Source organism: Phyllostomus hastatus, unplaced genomic scaffold (genome assembly GCF_019186645.2).
Source record: "Phyllostomus hastatus isolate PE091 unplaced genomic scaffold, TTU_PhHast_1.1 phas_scaffold_755, whole genome shotgun sequence".
Lineage (NCBI taxonomy): Eukaryota > Metazoa > Chordata > Mammalia > Chiroptera > Phyllostomidae > Phyllostomus > Phyllostomus hastatus.
This window is the reverse complement of record NW_025334039.1, coordinates 11,273,193-11,300,932: the sequence shown is the minus strand read 5'-3', so window position 1 is coordinate 11,300,932 and position 27,740 is coordinate 11,273,193. Positions and strand designations below refer to the sequence as shown.

Here is a 27,740-nt window from a genome sequence, read left to right as displayed (position 1 = left end):
GTGTCGCTGGTGTAGGTGGGTGAAGAAGGAACGGGCCCTTGCCGCTCGCTCTCACTCTCTCGCGCTCTCTCGGGCAACATGGCGGGCGTGGAGGAGGCAGCGTCCTCCGGGAGCCACCTGAATGGCGACCTGGATCCAGACGACAGGGAAGAGGGAGCTGCCTCCACGGCTGAGGAGGCAGCCAAGAAGAAAAGGCGAAAGAAGAAGAAGGCTAAAGGGGCTGCCACAGGTAAAGGGAGTTTTACGGGTTTCCACGGATGGCCAAACGACTCGGCTCGGGCCCGGCGTGGGTGACAGGGACCGGGGACTCGGAGTCCCGAACATAACTGATTCCCAGGACTGAGTGTGCGGCGAGGCCGGGCTACCGACTCTCGGTTCTGGGGAGAAGGGGCTTCTCCTGTGGAACTAGGGAGCTGGTGGAAGCGGGGGTGGGGGAGAAAAGGGCACCTCGGCTTCCCGTGAGCTGGCTCTGGGGTCGGTAGGCCGGAGCCCCTATATGGACAAGACCTCAGCTCCCACGTAGACCGCGCCACGGACTTGAAGCCGTGCACGGAGCGCAGCCCTACCTTCCTCGTGGTGTGGCCTCTTCAAAAATCTGGTTCTGACCCCTATAGCCGCGTCTTCGCTGGAGCACCCTGGGGCTGACTTTCGACGAGGGTGGCGGTGAGGTGACCAAGTCCAAGTGCCTAGACCGCACCTTATCCCGCCATCCCGGATTACGGAGGGATTTTTGTGACGGGCTGCACTTTGCGGGGGCGCGGGGCGGGGGGCGGTGTATGCCCACGCGCTCGTGTCACTGAGTTGTAATTGCAGAATGTTAGGTTGGTGGTGCAAATTCTCACCTGTGTAAATCACACGGCATCACCAAGCTTTAGAGTTTTTAGGTCTGAATGATGCCATTGCGGGCAGCCCAGGTGGGATAGTCTGTGGCTCGGAGTGGAACTTCTCCAAATCCACTAGGAAGGCAAGGAAAACAGCTGAAAGTCTACGCTTGGATTGAGTTAGGAACGTAAATGTTCTGTTTTGACAAGTGAGTGGTGGCGTTGCACGGGATCCTTCATTTTAGGAAAAATTATTTGTACCTGTTAAAGTCAGCCACAGAAAGAATGAGAGAGAAACGGGGAGGCCGGAGGTGATGATGGTGGAGGTGAGAGAGGGTGGAGTTAATCTGTATTTTTCTGAAGTTTTGATGAGATGGGAGTTGTAGGTGCTGGGACACGTCCAGAATAAAATTTTATCCCAGGACATAAGTAGTGGCTCTTACTGGCTTTCAGATGAAGTCCAAACTCTTCAGTTTGGCCTTTAAGATGTTCAGCAGACTTTAATCCCAACTTTTTCACAACTGGAAATGAATATGAATCTCAATATGAATCTTCTACAAGAAGCAGAGTATCACTTCATTATGCACTACCTGGTGATACTATCTTTCTATACACACATTGCTCCTCTAGCTTGATTGTTAATCACTTACAGAGCTTATGCTTAGCTGTTCAAGAATTTTGTTTTTTAGAATGGAATATCTCTTCTATTTGTTTTGATTTTACCTAGCCCAGCTTGACAACTACTTTCTTCATGAAACCCTGAAGCCCCTAGTGTCTCACAGAAATCCTCTTCTTAACTGAGGCCTTCAGCTTTTTATTGCCTCTTTGGTTAAGAAAGTGCTATCACAGAGAATGTGTAATAGATACTTTGTTGAATGGACAGTACTAAGATTTGGGAGACTTCTCTGTCATTAAATAAATTTTTTATGTTCATAATAGTATCTCTGGGTTTTTGAAAAGATTTTACTTATTTATTTTTAGAGAGGGGAAGAGAGAGAGAGAGAGAGAGAGAAACATCAACTTGTAAAAGAAACATTGGTTACATTGATCTTGCACATGTCCCAACTGGAGACCCGCCTGCAACCCAGCCCTGTGCCCCAATCAGGAACTGAACTGTCGAGCTTTTGCTTTGCTGGATGATGATGCTCAACTGAGTCACGCTGGTCAGGGTATAATGTGGGTATAATGTTTTTGTTTTTGTTTTCTAGACACTTTCAGGAAAGGACTTGTGTGCTCTCTAATATCCTTACAACTTATGCTAAAGAGGAAAGTATATTTATTAGATTTAATTTATGTTGTTATATTTGATCAGCAGGGCAACAGGAACCTGATAAAGAACCAGGAGCCTCAGTTGATGAGGTAGCAAGACAATTGGAAAGACAAGCACTAGAAGAGAAAGAAAGAGATGATGACGATGAAGGTAAATGGTTAATTTGATGTTTGTGGTTAGAAAAGCAAGGAAATATGACATTCTTTAAGCAAAATCTACTTATTTGCCCATATGGCCTATTGTTTTCTGATTTTCTTAATTGACAGTATAACCTCAGTGTCATAGGTAAAAAGGAAAAGGAATTTATTAGCAAGTCTTTAAAAAGTTGGATATGTTGAATGATGCTGAAATAACAGTTCTCAATTTTTAAAATGTACTTAGTAAAAGGCCAAGTAGTGGGTGAGTATTAATACGGTAAAATTGAAGGGCTTGTTTATTTAACTAATATTTATTGAACAACTGATATGTACTAGGCACTCTCTTAGGATACTTTCACATGCATTTTCATTTTACCCTTGCAAAACCAAATAAAGTAGGTACTCTTCTCAGGAAATGATAGTTAACAGAATTTTCCCAATATGATACAACTAGTATGTGTAGAATAGAACCAGAGTTTCAAACCTAGCTCTTGATTCCATCCAGGTCTACTGCTTTTACTCTCTGTACCAAAGCTACCCTTTTTTATTCTCAAAGGAAGACATTGGAGTCCTGAACTCAATTATAAATTCCCTGATCTTAGCTCTTTGTGCTATTTTGATGCTATTAGATTTCTGTAAAGATGGCAACCCTTAGAATCCTAGTGATCAGATGCTATCAGTAAGACAGTGGGGGAAGTGATTAAGAGAACTACTCTACAGCACCTTTTGGCAGAAGGGGAGATGGGGATTTCCCATTCTCAATTATCTACTGCTCTGACCTACTGCTCTGCCTACTGCTCTGCCTCAGGCACTGCCAGTTTGGGCTCTTGCCTTACAACCCTTAACAACAAATACATGCTGTATTTTAATTATTGTGTTAGTAGTTGCAGAGTAGTTTTTCCTTTAGAAAGATATGTTCTGCCTTCAAGAAGCTTACAGTCAAAATTTGGTTTTTAAAAAGAGGTACTAAGGTTCAAGGGAATAATTAACTTTTTGACTTCCATAAGCAAACTTCTTGTTCATTCTACCTTTGGTTATACTTCAGATTATGAACATATTTTGAGCTCTTAACAAGAAAGGGGGTTATCAATTCAAAGTAATGCAGTAGGTTGCTGTAGACCTATGTGTAGACCATCTAGAGCAAAGACTATCTTGTTTACTCTTCTGTCTTTATTGCCTAATAATTTATTATTATTGCCTTTATTGCCTGGAACTCAGCAAACATTCATTGGATGAATGAAGAAGGTTACAGTTAAAATTATAGTTAAGAATATGTGAATTAGATTATATGACACATGAGGAAAATGAAGGTTGTGTTTTCCAAAATTTTTTTCATATTATTTTTCTTTGGCTTTTGAATCTAGAAACCAGTAATAAGTCAGCAGTATTTGTTTCTACTGTATTCTTACTGTCGTATAGAGTAAGGCTCAAAGAAGTTAGCAATTTTGTGAGTCAAATATTGGCAATATCCTATCACTCAACCCATTTAAAGCCCTAGATCATACTACCTCCCTCTTTGTTAAATTGCTGTTTCCTGTTTCCCCTTTAGGTAAAAATAAATAGAAACACAATAAAATAAACTAAACATTTATTTATTGAGTAGATTAAAAAATATTTACCACATACTTGGCACTATGCTTAATTTAAGAAATGCTTTTCTCTGATCCTTGAGGAACTTAAGAGATGAGTAGGGGTCAGTGTAAACTAATGATTTTAAATTTTTGTGATAATTATAATAGAAGAATACAGTAGGTAGCATGGTGAGAGAATTTCTATTATGGCTCCTGCCTATCATTCCATAAATAAAAATGGAGCTCTTTGAGCAGAAAATGTAAGCAGACATTTGTCATTATTTTATGGGGGTGGATTTCACTATCTAAAATTATTGATGCTAGCTGTGAGTTACTGCTACTAGGTGAAACATTTAAACATGGGTATCATTTTATTAAACTGTCAATTTCTAATTGTGACAGCATCCCACTCACCCATTTCATAGAGGTGTGATTTGTGGGTAAATTAACATACTTGAGAAATCATAGTTGGAATTTATTAAGCAGCATTTTTAGAAATTCAGACACTTAGGTCTTTGTTTAATATCTTTATTTAAAATGTTTCGCCCTGGCTGGTGTGGCTTAGTAGATTGAGCACCAACCTGTGAACCAAAGGGTTTCTAGTTCAATTCCCAGTCAAGGCACATGGCTGGGTTGTGGGCCAGGTCCCTGGTTGCGGGCATGCAAGAAGCAACCACACATTGATATTTCTCTTCCTCTCTTCCTCTCTCCCTTCCCTTCTCTAAAAAATAAATAAATAAAATCTTTTAAAAATAATAATTAAATTTAAAAAATAAAATGTTTTTAAGTCTCTATTTAATCTTGGTTGTAATAATATCCTTTATCACCCCAGTTGGTGGGGCATCCGCATCGTAGACTGAAAGTTTGCTGATTTGATTACCAGTCGGGGCACATACCTGGGTTGCAGGTTTGGTCCCCCTTCTGGGGCACATACAAGAAGCAGCCAGTTGATGTTTTTCTTCCTATATCCCTCACTTCCACTTTCTCTAAAATAAAATAATAATCAAACTGTCATTTCTCAGAGGTCAAGGATATGGGCATGAGCTTCATAGAAGATTGTTCTAAACATGGAGAAGCAGATCTTGGCTGTTTTGGGTACTCTTCTGCCAACTATTTTTCTTTCTTTTCTTTCTTTTTTTTTTTAAAGATTTTATTTATTTATTTTTAGAGAGGGGAAGGGAGGGAAACATCAATGTGTGGTTGCCTCTTACACGCCACGTACTGGGGACCTGGCCCGAAACTCAGGCATGTTGCCCTGACTGTGAACCGAACCAATGACCAATGACCCTTTGGTTCACAGGCTGGCTCTCAATCCACTGAGGTACACCAGCCAGGGCTGCCAACTATTTTTCACAGTAATTCTTAACTTTCATTTTTGGATATCAGAGAATCTGAGAAGCTCTGAAACTAGGAAAAGTATAATATGCCCTCGATTTTTGCATACAATTTTACCCAGAAAGAGAACACTTTCTCTAGTAATAATTGTGCAGGAGGAAAAGATATTTTAAAATGTGAGACCCTTCCCAAATACCCATACTGGTTTAGGGATTACGTAACATATTCTTAGTCCAATTCTGCCATTTACCAGTTGGGATTATCGGGCATGTCTCTTAAACACTGTTTGTTAATTTACAGGTTGCTTTGAGGATCACAAGAGGTCATGAAGTACAAGTGCAAAGCATGTGTAAATTGTAATTATTTTAGATGATTATTATTATTTTAGATGAAGATAACACAGTTATTGGTATTAAACTAACACTAGCTATTTTCCCTAGTTTTTAAACAAATGTTATTTGATACATTTTTGTTCCTTTTTAAAAAATATTTTATTTATTTATTTTTAAAGAGAGGAAGGGAAGAAGGAAGAGAAACATCGATTGGTTGCCTCTCGCACGCCCCTACACGAGAACCTGGCCCACAACCCAGGCATGTACTGGGAATTGAACCTATGACAGGACAATGCCCAACCCACTCAGCCATACCAGTCAGGGCACATTTTTTATTCTTGAAAATATCTTATTCATCATTTCTTTTATTAGAGTAAGTCCAACTAAAGTTTAGTAGTGCTTTTGATTACAAAAGTAGAATTCTGATACTTAAAGCTAGCAATGTAAAAAATACTAAGAGTATTAGGTCAGCTTTATCATATGCTATTCAGGATGCAATGTGTGTGTATATACAACTGTCCACTTGTGCTTGCTTCATCCCTGTGCTTATGAGGTTTAAATAAATAGGTTTTTGAAATTGTCTTTTCTTAGATGGAGATGGTGATGGAGATGGAGCAACTGGAAAGAAGAAGAAAAAGAAGAAGAAGAAGAGAGGACGTTAGTGTCTTAAGTTAATCTTACTTGATAAATTAGAAGTGGTTATTAACCAGTAGGTTTGAAAGAGGAGGTTTGAAGTTGCTTAAGATCCTGATATAGGTCAGGGAAATACATTTAGGCTTACTAGAGGTAGGATTTAGTGAAACTCGTAACTATTTTGCAAGTACTTTGGTTTAACAATTTTGGTGGCATTTTTTTTTTTTTTTTTAGCTGATATTCAGCTAAGGGATGTTAATAATAAGTTGGTTGCATTTTTTGCTAGTTAGGGATGAATTCCAAAAAACTTTATAATTTAAATCTTAAACAATTGAAATAAGTGTGTTGGGGATGACTAAAGTACCACTGTGTGGTAATAGGGTAAACAAAGTTTGCAGTTCACCTGCCAGCTTTGAAATATGGAATTCTTCATGAATATTGAAAGAGGAAGCTCATTATTTAAAATGTGCACATATGGTGTAATTTTATTTAAAAATGTTTATATTGCACTCTTTCAGATTCACTTAAAGTATGATGCTACTTGTATTCTGTTTTTACAAATGGCATTACCAAACATCTTCAGGGACCTAAAACTATTAGGGAGACTAAGGGGGAAGACTTCATAGTATTGGGGAATAAAGGTTAGGTTGAAAATCAGAACAGTTTTAATCTTGGAGGCCCCTTACACTATTGAGGGCCACTGAGTTCTGATTATATCTTCCTTTAAAATCTTTCAGGCTAAAATGTTAGGAATCAGAATATTGGAGGCGTGACTTCCCTTGTTATCTCTGTGTTGACAGAAATACTTAAATTATTGTTAAAGAAAGATAGTAGCTCTGCCATCCATTTCCCTAATATGTCTCCAGGTAGAGATGGGATAGCCTTCTTTCTATTTAAGGACCTATTTGTGTTAGATCCTTCTACTCTAAGGATGTCACTCTGTTCCTAGCATAGTCTGTAGTTAATAAATATAGGTTACTTGCGTTCCAGGAATCTTCTAAAAATTATGATGTCATATTTCTATAGAATGGCTTAAGAGACAACCTATTTCTCTGAATAGTCTAAAAGTATACCCTAATGAAGGTAGATAAGCAGGGAGGAGTGTTAAGGCGCTGCCTTGTGTTTACTTTTGGTAGAATTCTTCCACTGACAGGTGTTCTAGCATGATGTCATTAGCCTTTTTTTGCCTCCTCTGAGGATGTTGTTGAACTTATAATGTAACAGTAAGTTCATTATATTTCTGTAGGAGCACTCTCAAGAGACACTCTTTTGTCTGATCTTAATATCAAGAATAATTGTGCTTTTCCAGACTATTATGTTTTAGCTCAGAAACATCATGAACTATGCAAGTAAACTAGGGGGGGGGTTTGTTTGCTTTTGTTTTGTTTTTGATCCTGGAAGGCTTAGAGCCAAATCCTTGGTTTTGTGTTGACCTTATTGCAGGTTCTACATTGTTTTCCATGTTTTGATATTTACTCTCTAATTTACTTTGAATACCTCTTATTTGTGTCTTTTAGGTATACTTGTAGGCTATCGTAAATCACTTCTGGAATAAGCCAAATAATGTACATTGGCCCGTGTTTCCTCATCTGTAAAGTAAGAATTATAAATAATAGTCAATGATAACTGCAGTACAGATTATTACAATTGTTCTTAGTTTTAGATAATTGAATATAGTACCTTGTCATTTTCAAAGGTCATCCAAAATTTCTTCTGGTTCTTCATTTTGTAGATGAGGAAACTAATGCTTGGCACATTAACCATTTGTCCAAGTCACAGCTAATAAGTGGTAAAGACTGTACTTCAACTCTGATATGTTGATTACAGATTGTTTTTTACTCTAGTGATCTTTTTAAGTCCTTTAATTTGTGAATGATATAAAAGGCATCTTCATCACATTTGTAGATGGGATAAAGCTGAGGGTGGTAAGCTAATACTTTGGTTCACAAAAAATATTTCAAAAGATCAATTGGCTAATATTAACAAGCTGAAATTTAATAGACATATATAAAGTTAATATAGGGTGAAAATCCTAAGGATTTGAGTTCTAGTACATTGGTAACCAAAAACCAAAGTGTTTTAACTTTTTAGTAGCAGTAGGATATTTAGAATTAGCAGTATAGACTCACATTAATTATACCTGTTTGAACTATTAATATAAGACAAGTCTAGTACCAACTTAAAAGGAACATTGACAAATCCAAGGTTGCAAATATGGGTGAAAGTGTTAAGAACCATACCTCTTAAAGTGATTTCTCATAGAAGGGAAGAAATTAGTAGAAATGGAAAGTAAAATGTTTTTCACTGCAAAGAATAAATCTAGAACTAACAGATGAAATGAACAGGGAAACAGGTTAATGTAGAAAGAGCTTTCTGACAGTTACAGCTCTCCCTAAATGAATGGGTTGGGCTTGGGAGATAGTGACTGCCTTAATTGTCAGGAGCTCAGTGCCAAATGTCAGGGGTTTAAAACAGAATTCTTAAATATGAGTGTGAAGCTAAATTAGATGACCTCCAAGTAAAATTTTTTTAAAAAATTTTTAATTCTAATGTTCTCTCTTAGGAGGAACCTAAAACAGTGTTTTTCAAGTGTACTTGCTCATAGAAAACTTTTAAACCAGTTGGTGCTCACAGTTTTGAGCATTTGGGTTAAAGAAGGAACCCCCAAAAATGGTTTCATATATAAATGATTTTGCTCAATAAACAATCACATTTTTATTTATATGTGTGACAGCGAAATATGTGTTAAAATTTAAGACAAAAAATCAATTACATAAGATCAGTAATAATCAAAAAGAAACCACATACTTCAACTTAGTTGGTAAATGCTGCAGTGCACATTGAAAGTCATAAAATAACCATGTAACTTCCTGGCATTCCTTGAATACAGCATTTGTTACTAAAAGGCAGTTTTTCATACAATAAGAACTATACAACTAGTTCTTACATATTTTGGGAAAAAATTGAGAAGACAGATTTCTTAGGTACCTTTTAAAAGCATCTGGAAACACTGATGTTTTAGAATATAGTTTGGGAAATAATGTCCTTAAAACATATGCCAGATATTGCTAACTTTTTTCAAGTATCTGGAAATTTGTGTATGGCTACCTAAAATCTTTTAGCACTGGGTATGTATACTCTTAACTTTTGTACTTAATGTACCCTTGAAGTATGTTTGTTAACTTATTTTATTAATATATAATAGATTTATATTTTTACTCTATCGCTGTAAGATTCTTTATTTTCTTGTTGCTTCTTTGATTTTATTTGTGAAAGTCAGCTTCTATATGCTATTCCTTTTCCAGTATAGTAAATGAAAACAAAAACAATAGAAATGTGCATTCTGCCAAGGTATATACTGTTTAAATATATAATGGAATACTGAGGAGTTGAATATTTTTTTAAAGGTTTTATTTGTTAATTATTTTTAGACAGAGGGGAGGGGAGGGAGAAAGAGAGGTAGAGAAACACCTATGTGAGATCAGTTGGCTGCTTCTTGCATGTGCAGTGACCTGGGATTGAACCTGCGACCCAGACACGTGCCCTGACTGGGAATCGAACCAGTGACCTTTCATTTTGCAGGACAACACCAACTGAGCCACACCAGCCAGGGAAGAATTGAATATTTTTATTCCCAAGCTATAGTAACTCAGTTGAGGAGGGGACCAGCATGGAGTTTTTAACTATAAGGCGACAGCAAGAGGTTTGTTAAAATCAGGAATATCATAACCATCAGGAACTGAGAAAAACTGTAATGATTGTTTAATTTTATTTTTAACTACAGAAGTTAATGCTTTATTTGTGTCTCACAGCAAAAGTTCAGACTGACCCTCCCTCAGTTCCAATATGTGACCTGTATCCTAACGGTGTATTTCCCAAAGGACAAGAATGCGAGTACCCACCCACACAAGATGGGTAAGGATCATAAAATAACTTCCAGTTTGACTTTTGAAAGTTGTAGCCTAGCAATAAAGTAGATATGATTTTTCTCAGAACTTGCTCCACTACCTTAATAAAGCTTGTGAATTTGTTGCAGAGCAAATACAGTAGAAGCCCTCTTATCCAAAATGATTGGGACCAGTAGTTTATTTAATCAAAAAAATATGTTAAAGTGAGGATCACAAAAAATAAAAACCATAATTTATTGATAAAAGTTAACTTAAACATTTGTTTTCCATCATTTTTGAACATGAATTTGCATTGAATACCACTTTTTCCTTCATAAGCTATACATAATGCCTTATCTATGAGCCTGCTCCATATTGAGTTTCAGTGAAGAACTAAGTAATCTGAGGGCTGATGCCTATCCATATCTTCACATTTTTTCCTCTGAAACAATTTATAATTCTTCACTTAATTTGACAAGTATTTTTTGATGATTTTCCTTTATTGAGATTTTTCTGAGTAGTCAGTTTAGTTTTCTTAGAAACAATTACTTTCATGTAATATTTAATTAAATTACATAATTACAGTAGTAAATACAGATGACTTTACACAAGTTTGGGAACAAATCACTTGATTTCTTGGTCAGCAGACACTCAAGGTAGCATTATGTGGACTGGTTAAAAGCATGGAAGATGGGACTAAACTATCTGCATTTAGGTCCCACCTCTAACACTTACTAGCTTTGACTTGGGCAAGTGATTTATCATGTCTCTTGTTTTGCTTTCTCATCCATTAAAAAGGCATTTTATAAGATTATTGTGAGGAATAATATGTGTAAGGCACTTAGAAGAGTGACACTTGTAATTATTAAATAAGTGTTAGCTGCCATTATTATTCAGAATAGGAAGCTGTCATCCAGCAATACTCAGAATACAGTGGGCATTGGTCAGTGTGTTTTACAGAGGGAATTGAGAGCATTGGTTTGTTGAGTGGTTGCAATAGTTGGTTAAGAAAGCTTCTACTGTGGCATTGTTTCATTGACCTGTAAAATTAGCGTTGTTTTTCTTTTAACTCAGAAAAGAACATGATGTTGTTATATTTCTGCCACCTTCCTCACTCCCAGTACTCTTAGGGAATAAGCCTGTAAAGTTGTGGAGTTTTTTATGGAATGTGCATTTTTTTCTTCAATTGAATTCATCAGTCAGTATTCCTATCTTGACGCATGTATTTTTAAAATGTCACATAATTTTATAGTAGTTACATAAATTTTCATAGTACATATGATGTGATCACATTTATTTTTAAATATAATTTTTTAATTTTTTTTTTTTTTTTTGCTTGTTCCCTCTTCCTTTACTTCCTTCCAGACCCATGTAAGCACCTAGCAGGTAGCTTTCCATATTTTTCTATGCTCATACATGTGTAAATTATGTCTGTTTATGTAAGGAGAGTGTTTTGGTCATTGTTTGTTTTACAAAAATGAAATCAGGCATACTTTCCTCCACCTTGCTTTCCTCACTCAGCACTACCTGTTGAAAGTTCCTCTAAGTCAGAATAACTCTGATTCTTTTGAATGGCTTCATAATATTCTGTGGTGTGAATATATCACTCTTTATTCCACCATTTTCTAATTGATGAGCATTCGCTTTGTTTCCAGTGTTTTTTGCTATTATAAACCATTCTACAATAAACATCTCACTCCCTCTCTCTCCATATATATATGTGTGTGTGTATGTGTGTGTATGTACACACACATACACACACACCTGCTTATGTGTTGGCAGTTTTATTATGTGACGGTTTTCTAGGGGCGAGATTGCTGAATCAAAGAATAGTGTAAATTTCTTTATTATAAGAATAGCTGTCTGGACGGCTAGTGATTTTGAGCATCTTTCGCTTGGTGGTTTTGTTCTTTTGCTCTTCCGGAAATTTTAAATATTTAAGTACAGTATATGTTTATATTTTATAATTCTGAGTTCCTAGCAGTCTTAGATTTTCTCAGACTCTTTATTTTGTGTATTATTACATTTACTTAAGAATTTTACTTAACCTATTTTTAGAGAGAGGGGAAGGGAGGGAGAAAGAGAGGGAGAGAAACATCAATGTGTCAGACAAATAACAATCAGTTGCCTCTTGCCTGCCCCCAACCAGGGACCTAGCCTGCAACCCAGGCACATGCCCTGACTGGGAATGAACTGGCGACCTTTCTCTTTGTGGGACAATACCCAACCCGCTGAGCCACGCTGGTTGGGGTTGTGCAGGGCTGTTTCATTACATTTTTAATGGATCTGAAATTTTCTGTGTAAGGTGTGAGCACTGATTTTATTTCCAAATGGATAGCCACTTCTGTTATAATTGTTTCTTAATTCATCCTACTCAATTGGACAACCACCTTGCCACTTACTGTTTTCTCATACAGTGGAATTACATGTTTCTGACCGAATCTGCATATGCAGAGGGTGGACTGAAGTTTTACATGGATTTTTTATTGGTTGGTGGTCAGTCCTCCAAGCCCCATGTTGATCATGGGTCAACTGTATAGTCTCATGTATTGTATAATGGAACCAGTTTCTGTATTGTTTATTCTGTTCCTTTGATTTATTTGTCTATTCCTATGCTTATACTAGTTTGATTTGATGTCAAACTTTATACTATTTTGATAATTTGATAATGCAGTCTTTCTTCTCTGCCACACACGCCCAAACACAGTTGTGTTTTATACTTTTCTTAGCTATTAACATTTTCAGTCATAAAGTCTTTTTTTTTTTTCTTAAGATTTTATTTATTTTTAGAGAGGGAAGGGAGGGAGAAAGAGAGAGAGAGAAACATCGATGTGTGGTTGCTGGGGGTCATGGCCTGCCAACCCAGGCATGTACCCTGACTGGGAATTGAACCTGCGATACTTTGGTTCGCAGCCCACGCTCAATCCACTGAGCTACGCCAGCCAGGGCATAAAGTCTTAATATACATACCCACAGAGAAATTCCCTTGTTAGAATTTTCATCAGAATTACATTAATGTGTTTGTTTCAGAAATTTAACAGTTACGTCACATTGTCATACCTAGTGTTGTGGTATATATTCCCACTTACTCTCTTTTTTTTGTTTTTTAGGTAGGTCCTAGTATATGTGCTGCCAAAGCAAGCACATTAAATTCATTCTAAAGTGTTTTCTGATGTTGTTACTGATGTGAACAAGAAATTCTTATTTGTAGTTCCATTTCTATATGGTTTTTGCTAAAGTGGAGGAAAGCTGTTGATTTCCTATAGTTTTAACAGATTGTTAATATTTTTAATACTGTGAATTGGTGGAATGATGGAACATTTGAAGTAATGTTTAATACAAGAGGAACAGATTTTTTTCAATCTTAAAAACTGTCTTTCCCTCGTTATTTTCTATTGCAAGTTGAATGTATAGAATAGCTTCTGGCTTTGAAACAAAAAAAGATACTATGTTACAATATCTCTTAGGTTCATACTTAAATTGTTTTTTAAGTTTTTATTGATTTTTACGGGTGGGGGTGGGGAGAGAGACAGATTTGTTCCACTTATTTATGCACTCATTGGTTGATTCTTGACTGGGACTGAATTTGCAACCTTGGTGTATTGGAACAACACTCTAACCAACTGAGCTAGGTGGACAGGGTATTTTCTTAAATATTGAAAGCAATGTAGTATGCTGTCCTAGAGAAATGTATAAGAAATTAATATATTGTTATGTTTGCTTTTCCACAACTCTCAATATTTTTTGACATTCATATAACCAGTTTTGACTATTTGCAAGTAGATCAAAATAAATATTCTTACAGATTTGATAAAATATTAAATATATAGTTCTGTATCTTGCCCTCATTGTTTTTCTTAATAAACTAAAAATTGCATGAATTATCACAAAGAACTCACATGTGTAACTACCACCCATGTTGAGTACATTATTTTAAGTTTTCATTTTGTCACTTGTATGATTTCATACATAACAGGAATAATACCATACTGTGAGAATAGTACAAAAAACTCCCGCATACCTTTCACTCAGAGTCTCTTCAACATGTTGCCACTTTTATTATACCCTCTGTCAGTAGACTATGACAATTAAACATATTGTTAAATAACATTTCATTTTCACCTTGGAAGGTATAAGGCAAATGTAGAAAATGTTGTATTGGTGAATCTGTATTCATACTTTTTTTTTTCCTGAAGTATTTGAGAGTAGGTTGTGCAATTTTGGATGGGATACTAGGTAAGTAGGTATTGTGTCCTTTTTATGGTTGTCACATCTGGAGGCACACAATATCATTTTTTATCACTTGGATAAGGTATTATCCAGTTTTTGTAGTGTATTAATACTATTTTTCCTCTTATAATTACTAGTTTGTAGAAAATTACCTTGTGAATATGAAAATACCATTTTTTATGAATGTCCTCCTCACATGTAGCACCCATTGATGTTCTCTGTCTGAATCAGTTTTAACTATGATGGTTGTTGCCCTTTTAAAAAATAAAACATTCTGCCCTGGCTGGTGTGGCTCAGTGGGTTGAATGCCCGCCTGCAAACCAAAAGATTGCTAGTTCGATTCCTAGTCAGGACACATGCCTGGGTTGCAGGTCAGGTCCCCTGTTGAGAGGCAGCCAGTTGAAGTTTCTCTCCCTCTCTTTCTCTTTCCCTTCCTCTCTCTCTAAAAAGTAAATAAAATTCTAAAAAAAACCCCAAAACCCATTTTATGTTCATTTCCTGTGTTATTAAAAGGTTTTGAAATGAATCTTTAATGGCTGTAATGCTGTTTTATCCTGTAGCTAGCATAATTTTATCATTTTCCTATTTTTGAATATTTATACTTTCAGTGTTTTATCACTAGGATAATTTCTGTGATGAACATTGTAGTATGTTAATTGGGTCTGATTTTTCCCTTATTCTGGATCTCTAGAAGTAGAATAAAGAATTATTTTGAAATTCTTAATGTTTGTTTATAAATTTGGTAGACAATTTTATGGGCAAAATGTTAATTTTACAAGCATACATAGTCACTATAGAGAAGTTAGTAAATATAGATACTAGCAAAAAGAAGAAAATAAAACCTCTTAATTCTGTCAGTGAATTATAAAACCACTGTTAATGTGTTAATATTTTTTCCTTTAAAGCCTCTCTGTATAAATGTCTGTTGTAAATACCTAGAACTCTTTTTCAAGGTAGAGCTATACTGCAGCAGCACCCTCTTTTAAAACTTGTTTTCATGTTAGTAAAGAAGCCAACAGTATTTCTACTGGCTAAATAATTTTGTACATCTGTATGCATAGCATAATTTATTTGTCCAGCCCTCTCTTATTAGGACATACAGTTTATTTCTAGTTGTTTACTATTATAAACAAAGTTGGAATAAATATCTTTTTGTTGTTTTCAACTTTTATAGTGAATTCCAAAAAGAAAGGTTGAAAAGTAGTGAACTCACCACCCAGAATGAACAGCAACTTCAAGCATCTCCCTAGAATTAAACTTTCTGTAAAGTATCACAGCTAAGCACGTTAACAGTGATTTCCCAGTATCATGCAAATACCTAGTTTATATTTCAGATTTTTTTCCTATTGTCCTTGGAACATCTTTTTAGTTATTTTTTCCCACTAAACCAAGATCCAGGCAAGGTTCATACATTGCACATGGTTAGAATCCCCACCTTCTTCTCTTCCATTCCACTGACTTTTTGAAGAAACCAGGTAATTTTTAAAATCTCACATTCTAGGATTTCTCCAGTTATTTTTTTGGTATTGTCCTTAAACTTTTTTCTCTATTTCTGTATTTTCTGTAAACTGGAATTAGTTGTAAAGGCTTAGATTAGAATTAGAGTAAACATATTTGACAAGGATATATTATAAGTGATATTAAATACTTCATATTATATCATAATCATCTGTTGCATCAGATGTAAATTCAGGCTGTTTATTAGTTTACCTATATTTGATCACTAGCTTAATGTGGTGACCACCAGCTCTGTTTTGTTTGTTTGTTTGTTTGTTTTTAAGTACTTTTTTCTTTTTGTGGTTATCATGCAGTCTCTGTGGTACTTCGGTATCATTGGGATATTGTCTTCAACAACTTTTCACTTAACTATTTTAATATTCATTGATGATCCTTGCTTTATCAGTTATTTTATTGGGGACCATGATACAGTGAATTTCTAGTTACGTCATTCCTTTTTAAGTTCCAGTTTTCAGAGTAAGAAATTAGTGAAGTATCTACAAGCATTCTTAATTATTTTGGGGTTAAAACATGCATTTTAAAATAGTTTTTATAAATGTGGCATATAGTGCTTTAAAAATATTGTACATACAAATATAATTATCTTTCAAGTTGTCCATGTGGTGAGTTCAAAAATGTTTATGACTGTTTGAAATTAATAATCAGATGCCTTTGTTTGTAGCTTTTGGTTTTACTTTTCTGCTCTTAATACTTTCATTGGTAAAAATGATGGAATATTGAAAAGATTCAGAAATATCAAAGAATTGTGAAGAATGTACATACTCTGTAAATACTTCCTATAATGAGTCTTTTTCCAAGCAGTTGTTTTGACAGTTTTGTTTTACAGACATAATATATTTTGAAAGCACTTCTAACCTTCCTCTGTCAATTGGATGAATTAATTGTCTTTTGGAATAATTGCTATGAGCACTGAGTATTTTTCATCTTATTCTATATTTTTGTTAAATAAAGTGAACATCAAAAGAGCAAATTAAGAAAATAGACAGGCTCCATAACATTCTTTGTCTTTCATTTGGGCCTAGAATTATGATTATAGACTTGTATTATCATTATAATTATAATACATTTCTCAAATATTGCTAATGACTTTCCGTTTGAATTCAAGACTTAGTAGAATGTCTTTAATCTAATTTCTGATTGATAGTTCTTTACTAACAATGCAGAACATTTCATAATATTTTGTAGGATCCACTGCTTCTGAGAGTCTGCCTTCAGAAATGAGATATTCATGCGATATCTGCTGGTTTCAGTATTAGGGGTTTTCATTGTGTCATGTTCTGATTCTAAAGTACTGTCAACTAGCATGTGAAATTGTAATTAAAGAAGTGGATTTGAAAAACCTGAGGGTTGGATTGACATCCATCAGGTCCCTGTGGACAGTCTTTCATCTTGCCACTCTAGAGTAAATATTGGCTGATATTTTTACATTACACAAAATCTCTGGCTTTTGAGGCAGAGTTGCATCAGCCTTTACTACCAGCTGTGGCTGTAGTATATTTGCCAGAATTATGGTGCATGTAAAAGTTAAAGAATTGTGATGTATTTTGTTTAAAAACTGATCTGAGAATATAACCAGTACTCTTATTCTTAGAACATTAGGGTTCTTGGTTCCTAGGGAAGATTTTTGCATTCATGGAAGAAAGAAGGACTACAGTTAAAACTAGAGGTCTGAAAATCTATGGAGTGATCGATATAAGTGTAGTACAGCTGAAAAAGGTTGAGCCCATCTTCAGAATATGCTTTTTTAAGGATCTTATCCTATTACTTTCTCGTCTGAGAGCGTTTGTGCAACTACTTTGACTAGAAGTTGCCTCTTGTGTTTTCACTATTTCTAGAAGAGTAATTTATGTGCATCTGAGTACTTATGGAGTTTAAAACTGACCTTAAATTGATGGTACTGTAATATTTTGGTTATCTGATAACATCAGTTGATAAATCCAAAATACATTCCCAAGCAGAAAACAGCCCAGAGAAGCTTCTGTGATGCTTTAGTTCACACAGGACAGCTCTTTTGGGCCTTTATAGCAGATTTAGAGGTGCTAGATATTGGCACATAGGTAGTTGCTGCAGTAGGAAGTAATCATAATGAACTTGATAATGAGATACAGAAAAACTCAAAAAGCATTTTGGGACCTTAAAATACAGTTCTGTAGTTTAGAGCAGTGGGGTAAACTTCTGTAAAGGGCCATAGTGTAAATATTTCAGTCCTTGACTGTTAATCACTTCTGCTGTTGTAGCAAGAAAGAAGCAAAAGAGTATGTAAACGAATGGGCATAGCTGTGTTGCCATTAAATTTTATTTACAAACAGGTGCCAGGCTGGATTTGCCTGCAGGCCATAATTAGCTAGCCACTAGCTTTGAGGCCATCAGAGTAATTCCTCGAAGGCATCAAGTTTATACTAAGTATAATTTATCTCAGTGATCACTGAGTTGCAGACTATATATTCATTATTTCTTAAGAACGTGTGAAAGTATAACAACTTTTTTTTTTAATCCTCACCTGGGGATATATTTATTGACTTTTTAGAGAGAGAGAGAGAGAGAGAGAGAGACATTGATGTGAGAAACATCGATTGGTTGCCTCCTGTATGCTCCCTGACTGGGGATCAAACCCACAACCTAGGTATGTGCCCTGACTGGGACTCAAACCTGCAACCTTTTGGTATACGGGACAGTGCTCCAACCAACTGAGCCACTGGCCAGGGCTATAACAACTTTTTTAAAAACTTTTATTTGGAAGCAGTTGTTATTTTAAAAATGTACTGCTTAAAGGGAATTAGTGGATCTCCATTCTCAGATACTGAAAATAAAAATCTTTTTGTTACTTCTGGAAGTTTTAAAATGTGAGCCGTGTCCTCCAAGGAAGAGTACCTCTTATATATACAATTAGAAAACTCCTGCAAAAGCCATAATATTTAATGCTTTGAGGAAGGTATATGCAGATTTCTAGGTCAAGTCTTTGTATTATTACTTGCCCTATTTGTGACGTTAAATGTTAATTTTTGGTGTAGGCGCTTTTGAAGTCTCTTACAGTATATGACTATGTTCCCACAAGTGGAAGGATGACTTTTTTTCTCCCACATGCTTGGTATCTAATACTCTCTTCTGACTTTCCTGGTTCTCTTGTTTGGTGTTACTTTCTGTGGCATGGTATTCCCTCTATGAATGAAATCACACTTGAAGATTTTCTTTTTAAGATTCTTAGAAAGTATTTATTATGATTTGGCTTGATTGCAAGTGTTTGACTACTTGTATTCAGAAGTTATCCTGGCATTTAATGAAAGAAAATAATGTGATATTTTTATCTAGAATGTCGTATATTAGTATTTTTTATCTTTTTCAGCATTTTTGATTATGCTGTTTCTTAAATAACTAATACTATGTTTTGCGAACTATAAAGGCGAACAGCTGCTTGGAGAACTACAAGTGAAGAAAAGAAAGCATTAGATCAAGCTAATGAAGAGATTTGGAATGATTTTCGAGAAGCTGCAGAAGCACACCGACAAGTTCGAAAATATGTTATGAGCTGGATCAAGCCTGGGATGACAATGATAGAAATCTGGTAAAAGAAATATGTTTTTCTAAGAACATGAAAAAAAATGATTTTGTTTTTAGAGCTTTTTTTCTATTGTAATAGAAATGACTAGGCTTTTAGAAATAGAAATAGAAAATGTAATAGAAATAGACTTTTTTCTATTCTATTCTTTCCTTATTACTTTGCTAAAACTTTAAAGGAAGATTCTAGAAATACCTTCTAAATTCTTGTTCTGTTGATGTCACAAGGAAACCATTAGAGGATATTTGTGTACTTCATCTTATTTTGTACATTCAAAAGTGCAAACACACACATTATTGATTCTTATTTCCTAAAATCTATTATTTTGCTATCTAGCAGTTCATATTACATCAAAATTCTTGGACATAAACATTTATAATGCAGTGAAGAAACCAGTAAAAGTAATTATTTCTCTCGTTCTCTCCTTGAGAAATAATTAGCAGTGAAAGGTAACCTAATTCTCTGATTCATATTTCAAAATATGCAATATTGAGGAAATAAAATGTAATCAGCATTTAAATTACTCTAAGTCAAGAATGTTAACTTCTAGAAAACTAAGCCACATCATTTAGCTTCACTAGATTTCCAGTGGAATTAAATTCTTTTATTTATTTGTTTGTTTGTTTGTTTATTTATTTATTTATTTTTAGAGAGGGAAGGAAGATAGAGAGAGAAACATCAATGTGTGGTTGCTGGGGGTCATGGCCTGCAACCCAGGCATGTACCCTGACTGGGAATCGAACCTGCTACACTTTGGTTTGCAGCCCGCGCTCAATCCACTGAGCTACGCCAGCCAGGGTGGAATTAAATTCTTTATCTTTCAGAGATGAGCTACTATTTTCATAGCTTCAGAAAACTGTTAATCACATTCAGAAAGTCCTCATATCACTCCCAGAAAGTAATTTAAGAGTTTTGGTTAACTTTCTGAACACGATGAACTGTAAAATATATAAGGTTATACTTTATATAAAATTTAAAAATAAACTAATCTTGTTTTTATTTTTTAGTGAAAAGTTGGAAGATTGTTCACGAAAGCTAATAAAAGAAAATGGATTAAATGCAGGCCTGGCATTTCCTACTGGGTGTTCTCTCAATAACTGTGCTGCCCATTATACTCCCAATGCTGGTGATACAACAGTATTACAGTATGACGATATCTGTAAGATAGACTTTGGAACACATATAAGTGGTGAGTTCTTGGAAATAATTTTCATTCCACCCTCTTTCTGCAAAACTAGTCTTACCTCTGTTGCATGGGGTTATAGCTACTGAACACCCAAATTTTTTTCCTGATGCTTCACTTTTCAGTAGAGCTGTATTGAGGCAGATTTTGAGATTTGCTTTAAAGCATCCTATTAAATGGATTGTAATGAAAACCTTCAGATAATTGAAGTTTATCCTTTGTATCAGGGCATGAAAAATATAATGTTATATTTCTTTAGGCCATTATTTTGGATGTCATTTATTCATTTAATAACAAACATTTACTTAGAGCCTTTAAGTTTACCAACCTTTATATACTTGTTAGCTTTTCTAAATTCACCCTGCCCCCATGCCTGTTAGATAAGTACTTTTTTATCTCACTTAACAGGTGAGAAAGCAAAGCTTAAATTAAGTACTTACATGAGCTTTTACTAAATTGAGGAAGCTGGACTGACGGTCAGCATCCTGTGGACCTACACATATTCTTTGCCTGCATTGCTGTGTCTTAGGTTCCCCAGGCTTTTCTCATTTGATTTGTTTCTGTTCTTTTTTTTTGCATAACTGCCTCAGTGAGTACCAAATTAGTGCTCTCTTGAAGTAATAGATACTACTCCTGGAATTAATCTTTTCATTCTAAAACCTTTATATTTATTGTACTTTTTCCCCTTTAGCTATGAATGCTATCTGGGTACTTGGAGTGCTGTTTTTTTTAAGCCCATCATTTTATTTTCTGTTAATTAGCAAGGATAATCAATAGAGTAGGTACTATAAAGGGGATAAATTGACTAGCTGATAAATAAACTTAAGAATTTTTTTTTTCAGGTAGGATTATTGACTGTGCTTTTACTGTCACTTTTAATCCCAAATATGATACATTATTAAAAGCTGTAAAAGATGCCACTAACACTGGAATAAAGGTATGTGAACCATAAGTGCCATTTTATTCAATATATTGTGAGCCACATGATAAGCTGTTTAAGGTCTTTCAGTTACGTGAAACTAGTCCACTGCCTTTGCGTGTTTTAAGTGGATAATTATAATGTACTAAAGGTGTTTATAGAGGAAGTTATAATGTACAAAGCAGTTTTTCTGATTGTCCCTTATTTTAAGATACTGAGTTAACTTGCTGTAAAATTCTGCACTTTGAATAACAGGATATATTATTACATCCTTAGTGTGCTGGAATTGATGTCCGTCTGTGTGATGTTGGTGAGGCCATCCAAGAAGTTATGGAATCCTATGAGGTTGAAATAGATGGCAAGACGTATCAAGGTGTGTTCTTTAAAAATGTATCTTACTGAAACATGTATGACCTTTGCAGAATTAATTTTTTAAAAATAGTGTTGAGTGCTTTCTTTGGGTTAGTTGCTTTATCTTTATCTCTTGGGAATATAAAGAGGGAAAATGGGGAAATGACCTGCTCACAGTAGGGGGAGTATGTGGTCACTAGTAGGAACTGTTGCCAGTCTTCTCCCATAGCGATAGAAGACACCTGGGGGTTTATCCCAGAGTGGCCAAAGTGCAGACTGTTTTCTGTGACTAGTCAAATCAAGGCCCAGAGATACCCCAGAGGTTCTTTGTGTTGATGACTCCCAATTTTTTTTAAGTTGAATACAAAATTTAGAGGCCAGTTTATTCCTTGTCCTTCCTTTAATCTTTATTCCCTTTGCCTCCTGCTCTTTCCCAGCCACTGCCTTAGGTACACAGTCCCAGAGTCACCTGTGCGTTTTTAGTGCTATTCATCAGCACAGCCTTTCTATGACTCCCAGCATCTATTTGACCACTCTTCAGCCACCGGTGGTTCTCCTGCCTAATCTATGCTCATTGCTCCCTCTAACTCCTGTCCTAATAACTTTCTTAGAGAATATTTTCTACATTTCCTTTAACCATATTCTGTCTCTTCCTTTATAGTCCTTTGAGTGGTATCTGTCATACTTCCTTGCCCTTCAGTAAAGTCATGTCAGTGAGCATTCTTTAATTACCTCATTGATACTTAGAGACTATTGTGTTTCTATTAAGTACAAAAGTGGTTCTTTCTTTGAGACCAATCAAAAACACATTTAAATAAAAAAGACTTAAAAATTTTTATACAAAAATACATTTAAATAAAATAACATATAACCAAGTTATACAGAAGAAGCAGGGCACAGGGATATACGTTTTCATATTATACAGGTTTTTGATAACAGCAGGCTACTTCTGGGACCAGTATCTAAAAAGGTAACTTTCCAGATTAGAAATATCATGTAGATTTCTAATCCTGTTTACATTGGTATAAATCAAAAAACTCTTAAGGCTGTTCACACTTGGAGGCGAGGTGGTATGAGATAATGAAGAAAATGTGCTTTGGCGTTGAGGTCAGGCAGAACTATCTATGAGCATAGATAAATCCTATAACCTTAAAGAACACAAGGTTGTTGTTGTTTTTTAATTACTATAAGATTAATAGTATGGGTTTTGGTTTGTTTTGTTTAGAAATGCAAATTTTATGATAGTGCCTGAAATTTATTAGTATTCAACAATTATTTGACATTTTCCATCCCAGTTTTGGGATTGGTACCACAACAAATAATGCACAGTCAAGTCCCTCTCAAATCATCTTTTCTCTCTCGTCTCCTAATTCTATGGGATCTGCCTTTCAAGGTATATGAGATGACAGTTTGACTTAATGGTTCTGTTATTTTAGCAGCCCTTCTCTTATATTAGTTATTGTATTGATTCAGGTTCTTAGTTTAAGGTGATAGAATTCATTTTTACTAGTTTGAACAGAAAGAGGATAGACAAATCATTACATTGGGAGTTGAAGAAATAGACTATAGGCTGAACTTTCAGAAGCAATTCCCAAAAACAGCATGACAGAGCTGGGCCATTAAGGGAGGGACTTTTTTTTATTTACCTTGAGCAGGAAGATAGTGGAATTGGAAAGTTACCTTTACAGCTGTTGGTCCCAGAATTAGCCTGCCACTGTCAAAACCTGTATAATAATAAAAATAGATAACCCTGTTTCCTGCTTCTTCTGTGTAACTTGGTTATATGTTAGGGTAGGTTTTTTTTAAATCTTAAATGTATTTTTGTTTAAAAATCATTTTTTTAAGAAAAAAAAATTTTTAATGTATTTTTGAGCCCTGGTTGGTGTAGTTTAGTGGATTAAGTGGTGGCATGCGAAACAAAAGGTCACTGGTTTGATTCCCTATCAAGGCACATGCCTGGGTTGTAGACCAGGTCCCCAGATGGGGGTGTATGTTTCTTTCCTTATTTTCTCCTTCCCTTCTCTTCCCTCTAAAAATAAATTAAAAAAATATTTTTAATGTGTTTTTGATTGCCCTGAGGGGTCAGTTAGTTTGTCAGGTCTTAGAGAAATAGCAATGCTGGCTGAATTTTAAATACATCTAGTTTATCATACATATGTAAGAAGTTTTTTTTGAAGAGCTAATTGAAGGTTTTATCTTTCTGTACCACCCCCTAAATTTGTTATATACCTGTCATTGTTATATTGTTACAGATTTGAAAAAACCTTGCTACCTAATTTTGCCCTAGAAGAAAAGTAACTCATACTGAGGATTTCTAGCACTGTAGAGCTAGATTTTTTAAAAACTCTTTTTATTGTGGAGTGTAATACTGAAAATACAATATTAAACTTCAACTACACAATTATTGAAGTTATATAACCTCACCTCAAGAAATAGAGTATTTCCTGCATTTCAGAAGCCCCAGTTCCATATCACCTTCCTCAGTTACAGCAGCTGTCCTCTAATAAACCACTGTCTTGGATACTGAAGTATTTACATTTGCTTATACTATTTACTATCTGATCACACGTTCCTAAACAGTAATATAATTATGCCTAATGTTGAAATATAAGTGTACATGTATACATATTTATTTTATGTTATATATGGAATTGCACAGTATGTATATCATTGTGCCTCCTTTTGCTCATTTTTTCTTTAGGTTTTATTCAGTTGTTCATTGTCCCTAACTTTTTGTTTTTATTGTTGTGTTCCATTGTGTGAATATACTGCAATTTGTTTATTCTATCACTGATCTCAATCCTAAACAACCTTAGGATTGTTTAGATTCTCTTTTTTAATGTTTGAAATGTTGATGTTACAGTAAAATTTAAGGTTTTATAATACTATCATTTTCACACAGAATACTAATTTTTATATTTTTAGTCCATAACCATAAAAATATGTTTGTAATCATTGTATATATGGCATTTTATGGTATTTTTATTGATTAACAATACCTTCTTAGGTGAACCCCCATTATGTCCTCATCACATAGCTTATTTATTTATTTTGTTTAAGATCTTATTTAATTTTAAAGAGAGGGGAAGGGCGGGGAGAGAAACATCAATAGGTAGCCTGGCATGCACCCAACCAGGACTGGACCTGCAACCCAGGCATGTGCCCTGACAGGGAGTCCAACTGGAAACCTTTCGCTTCGCAGGATGGTGCTCATCCAACTGAGCCATGGCAGTCAGGGCCACATGGTTTATTCATTTTCTGCTGTCTCCCCTTACTCCCTTTAGTTTTCGATTAATAACCTTGTAATAAATATCTTTTTATATTACACTAGTTTTCAGTTTGTATTTTAACTATCTTAATGTGAGGTTATTTAGTAGAGCCATATTTTGTTTTTAAATAAGTGCTTGAACTAAAGTTGTGCTTCCTGAGACTCTGCATAACTATTTTTTTCCTTTTATAACCAGTCAAACCAATCCGGAATCTAAATGGACATTCAATTGGGCCATATAGAATACATGCTGGGAAAACAGTGCCCATTGTGAAAGGAGGAGAGGCAACAAGAATGGAGGTCTGTATGTTCTTTGTGAAGCATTTTGATTTTTTTTTCCCCCAGGCAGAAGTTAGTGATGGTTGAGTGCATAGTATGTTGAACAAAATTAACTTGCCATCCATACTCACCTTGACAGGGATTGGGCCATTTGAGTGTGCAAATTTTGTTTTGTTGCATCAAGGCTCAGATCAGCTGTGGAAATTGGGTGTGTCAAAGGATTGTTTTATTCAACAGTTAGTGAATATTTACTGAGCATCATGGACATGCCAGTCTCTTCAATAGGCACTAAGGATATAGTAATGAACAAAACAAAATTACCTGTCCATGTTAAAGCCTGCATTCTAATAGGACACAGAAGGACCAAAAAGTGTTAAAGAGGTAAAAAGCAGGGAAAGGTAGGACTGCCAGGGGTATTTCATGTAGTTTCTTACCTGAAATAGGGAATACCTCAGCCTGAAGTTATGGTCATTTTGATTAGTTCTGAATTTTTCTTATCTCCCCATTCTAATATATTTTTTAGGAAGGAGAAGTGTATGCCATTGAAACCTTCGGTAGCACAGGAAAAGGCGTTGTTCATGATGATATGGAATGTTCACATTACATGAAAAATTTTGATGTTGGACATGTGCCAATAAGGTGAGAGTCTTATTTCTATATGACTGGCTTCTTTTTCCAGTTACCAGCATTTTTTTAAAATGTGACAAATATCCAGCGGTAAATACACAGTGCTGTAGCCTAACAATAAGATCTGTGCATTTCTGTAATATAGCAAAGAAACTGGCCTGTTAAAAATTTAAACTAAACCCTGACCAGTGTGGCCCAGTTGGGTCTTGTCTTACAGAGTGAAGGGTCACTGGTTCAGTTCCTGGACAGGGCACAAATAAAGTCTTCAAAAAATATTTTTTAACTGAAATGAAAATAATATCTTTTCTTTGGGTCCAGTTTCTAATAATCATAATAACTTCAGAGATTCTCATTTTGTGGCATTTCTAGATTTTTGTTATATTTGGTAAACCTTATATTTTTATTTACTTTTTAAGAAATTCTTTTGGGGTAGGTGGTTGAAAGCTGTATTTACACCTACATTATATGCAGGTCTTTCAGCTTGATGCACAAAAAAGGAAATCCCCACCATAATGTTGTTGGTGAGGCTATACCAACAATACGCAGTTTCACACATGCATAGACACAAATATGTTAAGATAGCCTTCAGCTGGCTTCCTATTCACATGGGTTATTATACATTCTGGCTCTTGTAGGTTGAAACAGGCAACAAAAAAGTTTTTTGAACTCTAGTAACTTAAAGCCACAGCTACTGTTCGAGTTTTTCCTTAATGGGGAAAGTGAATTTGGGTACTTTTTTAGCTGTTAATCTTGGATTTTCTCCTCTTAGGCTTCCAAGAACAAAACACTTGTTAAATGTCATCAATGAAAACTTTGGCACCCTTGCCTTCTGCCGGAGATGGTTGGATCGCTTGGGAGAAAGTAAATACCTGATGGCTCTGAAGAATCTGTGTGACTTGGGCATTGTAGATCCATATCCACCATTATGTGACATTAAAGGATCGTATACAGCACAGTTTGAACATACCATACTGTTGCGTCCAACATGTAAAGAAGTTGTCAGCAGAGGAGATGACTATTAAACTTAGTCCAAAGCCACCGTAACGTCTTTTATTTTATAAGCTTTGTGGGAATACGTTATACCTGAATTAATTTTGCAATATGTCTGTTTAACAGTGGACCTATGTAATACTTTTATTCATGTTTAAAAAGGAAGGAATTTGATCAAAGGCAAACCATCTAATGTAATTAACCACCAAAAAAGCTTTCAGGACTTTAAAATGTCAACTGTTTTTCTCCTGTCTAGAAAATGCTCAAATGTTCAAATTAGGAATGACTTAAACATTTTGTTTTGAACACCTAATAGATGCTTTTCAAATATTTATATTGCCATATTTTTATTTGAATGCTTTGAATGACTACATCCAATTCTGCACCTATACCTTCTGGTAATGCTTTTTAACCTTCCTGGAATCCATTTTCTAAAAAATAAAGACATTTTCAGATCTGAGAGCTATATTCCAATGTCTGTGGTTATAATTTTTTTGCACAGGGAATAACAACTTAATGTAGGAAAATGTAGAGCCTTTTATATGGTTGTACACTTCTACACTGAAACTTTTTTTCCCTGACATAGTGGCCAAATAATGTCTATACATATATAAAGTGGGCGGAGAGCTTCATAAATTAATATACAGCTTTAGGAATATTTTGTGTTCTTTTTAGGATCATATTAGTCCTTGTCTTTCATTTTTCATTCACATTGGAAAGATCTATTTGAAATCTGACTGAGTAGGAACATGGTACCAACTTGAAACCTTGACTTAGTAAAATCTCAACATTTAGATCATTTGTGCAGTGATATATTTATCAGGAAGTGTATT

The 27,740-nt window shown here is 35.2% G+C and overlaps 1 protein-coding gene across 2 annotated transcripts; it reads left to right on the top strand.

The window, feature by feature from the left end:
- On the top strand, positions 1 to 27,375 carry METAP2 (methionyl aminopeptidase 2). Of its 2 annotated transcripts, none has more exons than XM_045826594.1 (11): positions 1 to 229; positions 2,137 to 2,241; positions 6,058 to 6,123; positions 9,912 to 10,014; positions 19,135 to 19,296; positions 20,298 to 20,479; positions 21,316 to 21,410; positions 21,669 to 21,765; positions 25,208 to 25,311; positions 25,814 to 25,929; positions 26,687 to 27,375. In XM_045826594.1, the coding sequence occupies exons 1-11, from the start codon at positions 79 to 81 to the stop codon at positions 26,937 to 26,939; spliced, it is 1,434 nt and encodes a 477-aa protein (XP_045682550.1). In that variant the 5' UTR covers positions 1 to 78; the 3' UTR covers positions 26,940 to 27,375. The 2 variants fall into 2 exon arrangements, with proteins under 2 accessions (XP_045682550.1, XP_045682549.1); XM_045826593.1 differs by having other exon boundaries at positions 2,134 to 2,241.
- Positions 27,376 to 27,740: the final 365 nt, after the last annotated feature.

Coding starts and splice junctions, on each gene's coding strand:
- METAP2 (XM_045826593.1), top strand. CDS start 79: ATGGCGGGCGTGGAGGAGGCAGCGTCCTCCGGGAGCCACCTGAATGGC. Junction 19,297..20,297: donor ATGACAATGATAGAAATCTG/GTAAAAGAAATA, acceptor TTTATTTTTTAG/TGAAAAGTTGGAAGATTGTT. Junction 20,480..21,315: donor CTTTGGAACACATATAAGTG/GTGAGTTCTTGG, acceptor TTTTTTTTTCAG/GTAGGATTATTGACTGTGCT.